This window comes from Rhinolophus sinicus, chromosome 6 (assembly GCF_057876585.1).
Source record: "Rhinolophus sinicus isolate RSI-liver-muscle chromosome 6, RSI-T2T, whole genome shotgun sequence".
NCBI classification, from domain to species: Eukaryota; Metazoa; Chordata; class Mammalia; order Chiroptera; family Rhinolophidae; genus Rhinolophus; species Rhinolophus sinicus.
In genome coordinates, this window is record NC_142506.1 from 68902669 (window position 1) to 68914688 (window position 12020).

Consider the following 12020-nt stretch of genomic DNA (forward strand, 5'->3'; position numbering starts at 1 on the left):
CTGGCTCAGGGACATGCATGCGAGGGCCAAAGATGAGAGCCACCGGCAACTTTGCTTAGGCAGAGTGGGGCTGGGCCACGTGGTCACTTTCTGTGGGTCAGTTCAGGCCGCGGAGGAGAGGGTTTTTCAGTGGGACGTGGGAAGAGGAATATCTGAGCAGCGCCAAGTCTGAAGCAAGCAACATTTAGGGAAGGGTTCAGGCCAGGGACAGGAATGAGGGAAGAGGGGGTGTCATTCCAAGACTTCGGGTGTGTGTGAGCCCTGTGAGGTTTCCCGGGTCCGGCCGGCTCCGGGCGGCAGTGCTGTCCACCTCCCTCTACAGCCCCTTCCTGCTCCAAAGGCCTGGAGGAAGCCTGCAGGGGAAGTGGGAAAGGGGGCGGGGAAGGAAGTGGGGACAGCACTGGATTTCCAGGTGCTGGGCTGGTGATCACAGAGGGGACCCTGGCTCTTTCAGCCACAGTCCCTCCTAGGATGGGGAAGTTGGTGACAGGCTCAGAAACGGGAGGACTGAAAAGAAAGGGAAGGAAGCTGAGCAGTTCGCGTACCTGGGAACTGCCTTCCTGGACCTGTGGCCTGGGACCAACCAGGACCCTCAGGAAGGTGAGGACCTTCGTATTGCAAAACGTCCTCTCCTGGGGGCAAGGCTGCTCTCCTGAGGGTCCTGGCTGCTGGGGGCTGTGGGGGCTGTGTTACTCAAGCTGGAGTGTGTGAAGGACCCCTCCGCCCAGTGCCTGGCACTTACAGGGACCCCCGACCCCCCCATTTCTCTGGCACTTTCTTTGGTGGCACTGCCATGTACCCCGAGGCTGTCGTAAGGCCAGCGGACATTCTGTTGTCCTGGTCACACATTCTCCCCAAACCTGAAGCAGAAGGACGACAAAAGTGCCGGTTCCCCTACATGGTGGTCTTCGTGGACAGAGAGCGCCTCCAGGCCCCAAACTTAACGTGTGAAGTAGAGGGCCGTGCTGGCCTCCTCCGCATCCTGGGAGGACAGCAGGGGCTGCTGCCGGGGGGCCACCTACACATGCTTGGCTGTGCCTTAGCCCCCCCCTTGGACTGACTGCTCATCACTGTCAGAGACCTTGGTGTGTGTTCCCAGGGAGGCCCAGGGGCTGAGAAGGAAGCAGTGAGCCAGGCCCTGTGGGGGAGGGGAGGGGAGCAAGCTGGTCAAGTCTGTGAACACAGCCTGCAACGTGCAACCCACAGTCCAGAGCTTCTCCCCTTGGACCCCACACTTCCGCTTCTAAGAATGGAGCCGGAGGCTGTAATTGGAGGCACGTTTGCACGTTCACCGCACATTACCCAGAAGGGTGGGAAATTGGACGTGACCTAAATGGCTGGTGGTTGTGGGGAGGTTAGGTCATTTGTGCCTATGTATCCACATAGTAGTTTGTTATCTGGTAACGAGCTTTTGCAAAAGTTTTGGAGATGTTTTAAATGCTGAACCCATATTAATAGTGAAAAGATATAAAGCGTGTGAACAGTATAATCATGATTTTATCATCTGTGGATGACTGGGGAGTGAGCGCCTGGAAGGAACTGAAACCCTTCCACATGGTAACCGCAGCCAGTAGGTTTACAGCTGGTAGGTGTGTTCGTCTTTACGTGTGTCTAGATTTTCCAGGTGTTTGTAATGAACGTGTTATTGTTTTTAGAATAAGAACTACCCTTGTGCTCCTGTGCTAAGCATCTTACATTGAGTGTGTGTCCCCCCCAAAATTCATGTTGAAATCCTAACCCCAAGGTGACGGTGTTTGGAGCTGAGGCCTGTGGGAGGTGATCGGGTTGGAGGCCAGAGCCCTAAGGAGTGGGACCAGTGTCCTTATAAAGGGACCCAGAGACCTCCCTGCCTCTTGGGCCATGTGAGGACACAGCAGGGTGATGGCCAGGAAGCAGGCCCTCAGCTGACGTCTTATCTGCCGGGGCCTTGGTCGTGGACTGCCAGCCTCCGGAACTGTGAGAAATCAATATCTGTGGTTTAGAAGCCACAGCCTATGGTAAAGTAGCCCAAATGGCTGAGACACGTTTCATTGTGACAGCGGCTCTGGGGTGGAGGGCCCCTCGTTTTCAAATGCAACAACCAGAGCTTGGACGGTTTAAGTAACGTCCCAAAGCCATATAGTTTGCACTAGCAGAACCAGACTCTGAAGAGCACCCCAGAAATGATACAGGAAGTGGGAGAGGGCTGGGTGAGTGGTGCTGACCCCCGTGGCTTGTGGTCTAAATGAGCAAAGGCCATTGTGTGCCACTTGAGGTGGCCCTGAGCTCTGCTTGCTGGGCAGCCCTTCCAGGAAGAGGGGACCCTGCTCAGGGGAGTTACAGGGCAGGGACCGAGTGACCTCTGGGTGTGGCTGCATTTCTGGCCAGCACATTGGGAGAGGAGGCAGGTCTCCAAGCGCTCACCTGTCCTCCTCTGGTGTCTGGCAGAGTCTGCGCCTTGGAAGCTGTGCTCTGGGCCTCACGGCTCACGGGGCTCTTTCTCTGAGATTGGGGTCAGTGGGGAGAGGGGCGGCCTCTCTCCTGCAGCCTGGCACCAGGGCCACGGGCAGCAGCCAGGCCTGGCCTCTCCTCTGTACGTGGTTCCCATACAAATGTGCTTCACACAGGGGTGGGGAGGGGGTCCTGGCTTGGCCGCCCGGTACCGCAGGAGTGGGGGCCCTGCAGGAGTTTAGCTTGGCTCGGACAGACGCTGGAGGAGCCAGCCGGACGGGGGAGCTGGCTCTGCTGGAGACACAGGCAGCTGATTCCTCTGCAGAGCTCTGGAATGAGATGGGCAGTAGGCTGGAGTTCTCGCTGGTGCTGGAACTGCGGCCCATTGTCCAGACGGTGAAGCTAAGGGCTAAGGTGGACTCACTCGGGGAGATGCTCGGCCCTGGGCTCCATCCAGCGGTCAGACTCCTGGGCTGCTCTGGGCTGTTGGGCCTGCCAGCAGCTCCCAGCTCTGCCCCTGCCCCCAGCCCACCCCCACCCCTCGCGGGAAGGTGGAGCTTACAGCTGTGTAGCCAGCCTGATGTGTCCTTAGCTCAGCGGGTGGTCTGGCTCTGCACCTCACAGCCCGTCTCGCAGATGGGTTTGCAGTCAGACGGAGAGTCCAGCCCTCCACATGCCAGGACGTGCTGTTCCAGGCAGGACACCAGCCCACACGCTGCAAGTGGCCCAGCCTCTGAGCTGAAGTCTTCAAGACCAGTCCAGAACCCCCAGACCTCTCCGTGCCCCAGCCCGGGAGCCCTGGACTTTGGGACCTGGGAAGTATGTGGACTTGTTGAGAGACTTCTCCTTCATCTGCCTGGCTGGAAAAACCATCCCTGAAAAAACACTGGAGGACTTACGTGAGGGAGAAAAATAATAATAAAGTGTCAGAAAGATGGAGCTGACAGGTCTGCTGGGAGACGTGGCCACCTGGCCAGCTGCCTGGGGGGCTCCACAGGCTCCAGTTCCTTTCTCTGCAATGAGGCCCCCCCCAAGGCCCCACTTACTGCTGCCTCGCCCCATCCGTCAGCCCCAGGGCCCGTCTGGAATCTAAGCTCAGGAAGCCAGACCTCCAGGAGGCCTGGCCTGCAGGAAGTGACTAGGGAGAGAAGTGAGGTGCGGCAGGGCCTGTCCCCAAGGGGGCCTGGGCCTCGTGCCCTGTGGTGGAGAACTCCAGGCTCCTGTCTGCTTCACAGGAGGGCACACTGCATACTGGGAACACCCAGGGGCCGGCACAGGCTGCCTGGGCTTCCGGCCGCTCAGCTTCCTGGGAGGTACTTACGATTGAGGCCTGCAGCCCCCTGTGATTTGTGGGGCAGTGTTAAGCTATTGATTTTCATTAACACTAAATCATTTCTCTTGGCTAATTGACATGGAACCATGGAGACTGACTGCGGAGCCGTTTATGTGGATCAAATCAGTGAAAAATGACAGTCTGCTGACACAGCACAGCCGTCTTCAGCTGGGCGGCTCTGGGACCCCTCCCTGAGCTCAAAACTCACTTCTCTGTCAGAGGCCAGAGGCTGGGAGAAGCAACCCCCCAGAATAAAGAACCAGGAAGTCACCTTGATTCTTAGCAGAGAGGATGGAGGTTAGACGTTTGAAAGAACTTCCAGAGAGACGGGTGAAGGATTCTGGGAGAAGTGGTGGAGGGGTGCGAGGTGCCTCCCTTCTGTGGAGGTTGTTTGAGGTCACCTCTGTCCTGCCTGTCTGTCTGGACTCGGCCAGAATGGACATGGGGCTGGGCAACAGTGATGGAGTTTCTGTGGGCGTGCCAGGTCTGGGCGGTGCAGCATCTGGCAGCTGTCCTGGGGAGGGGCTGGTCTGGGCAGGTGGCATCTGGGCACCGGCTTGATTATTTACTGCAAATGCCGGAACTGACCTCTCTGCCATCACCTGAGATTCTCACAGCCAGTCCCACCTTTCGTCTGTCAGAGCAGGCTGCCATGAGGCCAGGAAAATGAGTGGTCTGCAGTGTGAAGTCTAAAGGGACCCTGGGGGTGTTGGCAGAGCCCTGGGCTCTGGGAACAAGGAGGATGAGCTGTGTGCCATCACCCGTGGACAGTCTCACTCCCCATTCTGAGCCAGGAGCCAGCCAGGCAGGCGCTGGGAGAACCCATCTCCTGCCAGGTCCAGGCCAGCTGACCCTGTGTCCTCTGCTTCCTGCCAAGGCCCAGGCCCCCACCCTGTCCTCCCCTGCCAAGGCCCAGGCCCAGCTGAAAGGCCCAAAGCCAGGGTCCACGGGCCAAGAGCTTGCAGCAGGGGGGCGACTTTCAGTCCCACCCACACCTCAGACCTCCCTCATCTGTCCTGAGAGACTGGAAGAAATCAGAGGCTGGACAAGAAGGAGGAACATTGGGTAAATGGCTGTTGCGGTCCTGCCCTCAGCCCTGGGAGCTGCCCCGTCTTGGGGTCGTATGTGGAGGGGAGGCCGTGTGTCGGGGGAGGGGTGGAAGGAACTGGACCGGGAGTCCCCTCAGGCACCACCACTGCTCAGCGCTCTGGCTGGGGACAGGTTGCTTCCTCTTGGCCCAGAGATGTCCTCAAGTGCCCTGTCCCTCGTCCCCAGCTCCAGTGTGAGCTGTAGGAGGTCCATAGCCACACATGTTGAATGACAGTTGTGTGGATCCCTTTCTCCAGGAAGCTTGGAGCACCTGAGATGGACAAGGGTGGGAGGAGCCAGAGGCCCTCTGTGGGGTCTCTGGGCTGGCTGGGAATTGGGCCAAAGGACAGGGTCAGCAAGGGACAGGAGGACGGGCAGAAGCTAGAGGGGTGTGTGTATGTGTGAGCATGTGTATATGTGTCTGCGTGTGTCAGTGTGTGGACATGGGTGGGTGTGAGCGAGTGGATGTAAGACTGTGTGTGAGTGTGTGTTACTATATATGTGGTATTTTTCTGAGGGTGCAGCAGCACGGGCCACCTGTTGGCTGTGACATCAGAGGACACAGCCCTGTTCCTGAGGTAGTTCATCCTCCAGGGAGCGGACGAGGCCTCCAACCAGAGTGGGGCCCCCACTGGGGCTCGGCTGTGGGAGGAACGGCTCCGGGTTTCCAGGACAAAGGACAGGGCGCAGCAGGTGGAGTAGAAAGCTCTTGGGGACGCCTGTCTGTGGCGTCTGGATCCCTGAAGGTCGTCTGTCGCCGTCCTACCTCTGAGTGGGTCTTGCGGAAGCCGACCTTGGGCTGTCCGGAGGTCACCTTACCTCTTCCTAACCCATGCCGCGGTTAATTTGGGGAACCTGTTTGACTGTGTTTACCCACCCTGATCCATCCCCGTGCAAACTGGCTGTCCTATTCATGCTGAGATAGAAACTAGACGTGCAGGTTAGAGATGAGACGCTCTGCTGACAACGGCCGTGTTATTCTGACTGGGACACGTGACAAAAGGTGCGCGTGGGAAATTTGGGTCAGACAGACGAGATGAGTGCTGTGCTCCTGGCCTGTCTGACTTCATAGTAAAAACCTTCCTTCAGTGATTCTTATGGGCCAGGCTCTGTCTGCAGTGATATTCGTATAATAACATGCAATCCTTAGGACAGCCCTGTGAGGAGGCGTTATTATTGTCCCCGTTTTGGAGCTGAGGAAACAGACCAGGGGGGTTAAGTAACTTGCTTGGGACCACAGCTGGGAAGCAGCCAGTGCAAGCTAGATTTGCCCTGGGGGGTGCGGTGGGGGTGTCAATGGGGGGCTCCAACTGGAGACCCGTATTCTAACCACCACGGAGCAGTGTCACCTCAGTGCTGGAGTCCAGGGACACCCCAGTGCTCTAACATGAGTGACTTCCCTACTTCCCTCACCTCCTGAGAGGCCAGGTTTGCCTCCCTATTGGAAAGCTGCTGAACAAGGCACCAGGCAAGATACCTGATTTGCCCCAATTCACTCAGCCCACGAGGGAACCATGGGACCTAGCACCCATGAGTCCCACCTCCCAGACTTTTCTTTTTCGTTTTCTTTCTTTCTTCAAATGTTTAAAAAGCACATCCAGCCTCTTGATGCTGCAGGAACCACGTTCTGACCTTTTGAAATGGGCCCCCTGACCGCCTGCAGGCGATGCAGACGCGGCCCCTTTAATGCGCCGCTGCAGGGAGCTGTCCCGTCAGCACCACCGCCGCCGCGGCGGGCGGGCGCCTCAAGGGCAGAAAGGGCAGCGGAGGGAGGGCCGGGCGGGACCTGCAGCCGCGGGGGACTGCCCCTTCCGTGCCCGCCTTCCGTGCCCGCACCACACCCTGGTCCCCTGTTCTTGAGGGAGCTGGCGCTTAAGCGCTCACCTCCTTCTGAGCTGGAGGAAAATATGTAGGGGTCCCACACGCTTCCTGGCTCCGGGTGTGCAGAGCCCTGAGCCAGTGGCTTGCACTTGTCCTGGTGGAGCCTGGGCCAGATGACTCACTGGCTGAAAGGTCGGGGAGGCCTGGATGCAGGCTGTCGGGTCAGCAGCAAGCACTGGCCGGAGCCAGGGTGTCTGGGTCCCACCCGGCTCTGCCACTGACTCGCTGTGTGAGCAGGAGCCAGCTCCTTAGCCTCTCTGCGTCGGTGTCCCTGCCTGTGAAGTGGGGATGACAATACTAGCACCGCCTTGCAGGGCCAGTGCAGGTGGAGAGGGCAGAGCACACGGCCTGGTGCCTCAGCAAACGAGCTGACACGGAACAAAGCCCCAGGGGTGAATGAGAGCCCACAGTCAGGATACAGGACCGAGGGGTGTGGGCCGGGGATGCTGCAGTGGCTCAGTGGTCTCAGGCCCTTCTCACGGGGGCTCAGCTCCTTAGCTCAGCTGCTCAGTGCGTGGCCCAGCTCTGTGCTGGCGGCCAGGGTCAGCTGCTCAGGGCCCACAGGAGCCTTTGAGCAGGCCCACACTCGGCATTGCCAGAGATGCATGTAACTGACCGTCAGTGGGTTGGCCAATGGAAGGAAGACGACCACATGAACATACCCTCACCTCTGCTGGGGAAGGACTCTGACAACCGCCCTGAGGCCAGGCTGAGGCCTGGTGTTCTCTTCTTAAGACGCCCCATGTCTCCACCAGACTAGTTTCTAGATTTTATCGTACCCTCATTTTACAGACCGGGCATGGAGAGTCAAGTAATGTACTCAAATTCTCACAGCTGGCATGCTGGGGCTGGGGACAGGGCAGGGTGCCCTGCGTGGGAGGCCGTGATTCAGTGTGTGGCCTGGTGGGTGGGCAGGGAGTGGCATGAGATGGACGGGGAGGAAGTAGGGGTCAGGCCAGCCTCCGACATGGCCCTGTGGGTCTCGTTGGTGGGCAGCTGCTGGAGCAGTGGAGGCAAGCTGTGTGGTTCCTCTCTGCTGGGGGAGGTGGGGGTGCTTCAGTTCCTCCAATAATGGTATCAAGTCATCAAACGACAAATTAGAGGAAAGGAGGAGGGGTCATAGCATTCCTCTGTCTTGTGGAAATTATTCCATCTGTCAGGAACACAGTCCTATGAGCCCCAACCCTCACAGTCAGCTCAAGCTGTGGTTCTGTAAACCCACCAATCTCGAGGGTCCTACTGACTTCTTACAGTTGAGCTTGTCAGCGGTCTGGAACCACAGAGTCTAGGTCAGGGGAAGGTCAGCAGCAGCCATAAACCATATCGCGTGTTGCTGGCAGCTTTCTCCATGGCACGAAAGGGGACATTGCCGTGGCCTCAGGTGGACCGGCTGTGCTCTCGTGGGCTTTTCTCTGTCCAGATGTCCTTCATCTCAATTTCCACCCGGTGCCAGTTTACCCTTCAGGAGTCAACTGGAGCGTTTTCTTCGCACATAAACGGTCGCGCCCATCAGTCCCCTCGGGCACACTTCTACAGCTGGCAGTGTTCCCACAGTAGTGTGTGACGGCCAGCAGCCTGATGTTACAATTTCCTAAAAGATGATAAATTTGATGACAACAAATGATAACACTTAATTTGCATCTCCTCAATTTTAATGAAGTCTTTTGTTTTTGTTGTGTTTTATCTAATTATATTATTTTGTGAATTTCTTGGTCAAGTCTTTTGCTCTTTCTTCTATGGGGTCTGCTTTTTACTGATTCGGTTGAGCTCCCGGTATCTGAAGGTATTCACTCCTCGTCTCTCACATAGGTTGCAAGTATTTTTATAGTTTATTGATGGCTTGCACCCTTTGAAAGAGCTGTTTTGTCCACACAGAGATTTTACTGTTTATGCACTCAGATCTATCTGTGTTTTTCTTCATGATGTCTGCCTTTGATATGGTGCTTGTAAAGACCTTTCCCGGAACAAAATATGGAAACATTCATGCACGTGTTCTGCAAATTCTTTTATGGTTGCATTTTCTACATTTAACTCTTTCATCTGTCTGGAATTGATTGCTCAAGTCTTTGTAAACTGCTTCAAATTCCCTTTGAAATGAAAGTGATTAACAGATCAATTTGTCCATTAATTAACGTGGTGGGAGAGGAAGGTGGCTGAGGAGATGCTGAAGATACAGGAGAGAGATGCGATAATTGATGGATAGGAGTCTGGAAGGGAAGCGCCTGGGTGCCGGGGGCAGGGGTGCGCAGGGGGGTCTGCCTGTGTCTAAAGGTGGGACACACAGTCTCTGAGACTAGAGGAATGGGTGGCAGAGGTCAGCTTTCTGGGTCAGAAGATGGGTCGGGAATGGGTGAGAGAGGAAGACTGTGAGCCAGGTGCCCAAATGTCCAGTGACTGAGGGGTGGGGGCTTGTGGAGAAACCAGGAGAGATGGCATCCGTGCGGAGGGCCAGCGAATGGTACGAGCCAGGTGGCAGGAATGGTGGCCGGTGTGGGGCTGAGGTGGGTATTTACAAGTTTATGATTTGCGGGATTGTGATTGGCTGCCCCACCTTTTGGGCCAGTGGGGTCTGGAAGATTCCACTCCCCTGGGGGAGAGCCAGGTGCCAGGTGACGTGGCGAGTGGAAGGGAAGGGCAGAGAAAAGCCTGGGGCAGAAGGCAGATGGCTTACCACGGACACTCTAGAACCAGGAGAGACCTGAGAGGGAAGGGGCTGTCCTGCTGAATGGACAGGAGCAGAGACAAGGGGAGTGAGTGAACCCCGTTTGTCCAGCGCATTACACTCCCAAAGCACTTTCACCCACGTTTGCACGTGGCCCTTACAGCCTCATTTCCAAGCGGAGGAAAGGGGGGTGCCCTGAGTCAGGCTGGGAGCCCCGGAGTCTGATGCCGAGCCTGGTGCTGGGGCGTCTGTGCCCCCAAAGTCACCGCTGTGCAGCAGAGGCCTGAAGCTGGGCCAGTGCCTAATGGTCTTCTCTCTCCTCTCTCTCCAGGGCAGCCTCGCTGACCATGAACGGGATGGCCAATGTGAACTCTGCCAGTCGGCCCCATTATGTCTCCTCCATCCCAGTGCCACGAGCTGCCTCCCAGACCCGGATTCACACCCCGGGCGCCTCTCCCCAGCTGCGGCCGCGCCAGGCTGGCCTGGCCCTGAGCCCGCAGCGAGCGGCCTCCCCCAGGCTGGGCACAGCCGCAGGCCCGCCCAGCAGCTCCTCTCCTAAGGCCTCCCGGGGCCGAGGCTCCCCCAAGGCTGCCGGCGCAGTAAGGGAGTCGGCTGAGGGTGCTGACAGCCTCTCCAGCGCTCCATGGAGCAGTCCCAGGGCAGCCCCCAAAGCAGCCATGTCCAGCCGGGCTGGGCCCAGAAGAGGAGGGGACGCATGGGGCTCCCAGGGAAGGAAGAAGGTGGCCCGGGAAGGGATTCCAGTCCGCCAGCCTCGGGGCAGGAGCCCGCCCCAGCCGAACTCCAGCTCTCATGGAGAAACCCACATCCCAGGGGCTCCTGAAGGTCAAAAGGCTCCTGACTGTCCCGGAAAAGATCAGAGAGACAAAGGCCACAGAGCTTCCGGGGTGCCCAGGCCTTTGGAGCCTGAGGCAGGGGTGGCCTCAGGGACACCGTCCCCAGCCTGCAGTCCCGTGCAGAGCACACGTCCGTCCCCAGCCCAGGGGACCATCAGCTTCTCCTCGGGCCATCAGCAGAGCCAGCCTGTCACAGCCACCGTGGCCCCCTTCCAGTACAGGTGAGTGGGGGACCCCGGGACAAGCCCAAAGCGGGGAGCACCCTTGATACTGAGTGGCTGGTGGGGACCAGAGGACCCAGAGTATGAATGGGAGAAGTTAGGCAGGGGAGGCCTACAGACGGGGGTTCGAGAGCTGATGGGATTGGGAACATATAAAGGGAACCGGATCGAAGCTCTGGTGTTTCTCAACTCTCGGGACTCCAGAACAGTCCGAGGCTCATAAGGAGGGTACCCCTAAAATGTCCATTTCCCCTGCTCTCTGGGAAGTGAGGAGGCTGCATCAGGGTGCTGGGGAGCCTGAAGCAGTTAGATAGGTCTGTCGGTAGGTAGGTAGGTAGATAGGTGGGTAGGTGGTTGGGTAGCTGGTTGGGTAGGTGGGTGGGTGGGTAAGTGGGTAGGTAGGTGGGTAAGTCAGTAGGTAGGTGGGGGGGGGTAGGTAGGGAAGTCAGTAGGTAAGTAGGTAGGTGGGTAGGTCATTAGGCCAGTAGGCAGGTTGATAGGGAGGTCGTCTGCTCCGCTCATCTGGGACAGTCACCTCACTGCACTGTCGTGGGCTCTGGCCCTGAGTCCCTGGGAGTGAGATCTTAACTCTTCCTGCTTGGCCTGCCCTAATGCCTATGTCTGTCTGTCTGTCTGTTCATCTGTTGCTGCCTCTCCCTCCACTTACCATGTTGCTTTGTACATATCGGTTGCTGTGCCTGGCATTCTAAGGATAGTACGTAATGCTTCTTAAATGGTCATACGGGGCAGCCACCATTGGACCTCAGTGTGGTCAGCAAGCAGGTCTCTCCAGCTTCCTTCAGACGTGGCGAGTTGAGTGCCTAGCAAAACAGACCCTTCAGTCAACTATGCTTTTCCAATAAAAATAGAACTCTTTACTTAATGACCACATTAAGTAAACTAAATTTTCATTACTGAGTATTCCAGAGTCTAGAAATGCCCCAATGCAAATCAAATACCTTCCTGACTTCCTGGGCTTTTCCAATGCAAATGGAAGATAAACTCTCACATTTTGGGTAGAAAAGCTTGTCTGTGTTCCCTGGACACTGGGACCGCTGGGGCGTCACAGCGCCTGGGGAGAGGTGGGAACCACGGGGAGTCTGAGCTGCCAGGAGAAGCGACAGTGTGACTGGGTGTCTGGGAAACCGAAGGCACTCGCGCCACTAGTGTTCGGGCCCCGGGGTCCAGGACAAGGACGTTAGTGGCCCACACTACAGTCTCTGCATTCAGGACTCATTGAGAGTCGTCCGTTACAGACACCCCATTTTAAAAGAACACTGATGCACAGAAACACCTTTAAAGAAACACTGCAGATTGGTGAGGGATCCAAAAAAGGTGTCATAAGAATGACTAAAGCACCACCAAACCAGTATTACAAGTAATGCTAAAGGGACTTCCTTAAGAAGCAGAAAAAAATATGGTTAATAAATGGCAATAATTACATATCTATCAACAATTGCTTTAATGTAAATGGAGTAAATGCTGCAATCAAAGGACATAGGGTGGCTGAATGGATAAGAAAACAAGACCCTTCCACATGCTGCCTACAT

At 56.8% G+C, this 12020-nt stretch overlaps 1 protein-coding gene across 5 annotated transcripts in view; it reads left to right on the plus strand.

Annotated features, from left to right (window-relative positions):
• The window catches only part of NAV1 (neuron navigator 1), a 182018-nt gene that overhangs the window by 41894 nt on the left and 128104 nt on the right, over positions 1 to 12020 (plus strand). For all 5 annotated transcript variants that reach the window (XM_019750858.3, XM_088799192.1, XM_088799193.1 and 2 more), the window contains exon 2: positions 9727 to 10470. In XM_019750858.3, coding sequence (XP_019606417.3) covers positions 9743 to 10470 — 728 coding nt within the window. In that variant the 5' untranslated portion in view covers positions 9727 to 9742. The remainder of the gene's footprint in view (positions 1 to 9726; positions 10471 to 12020) is intronic.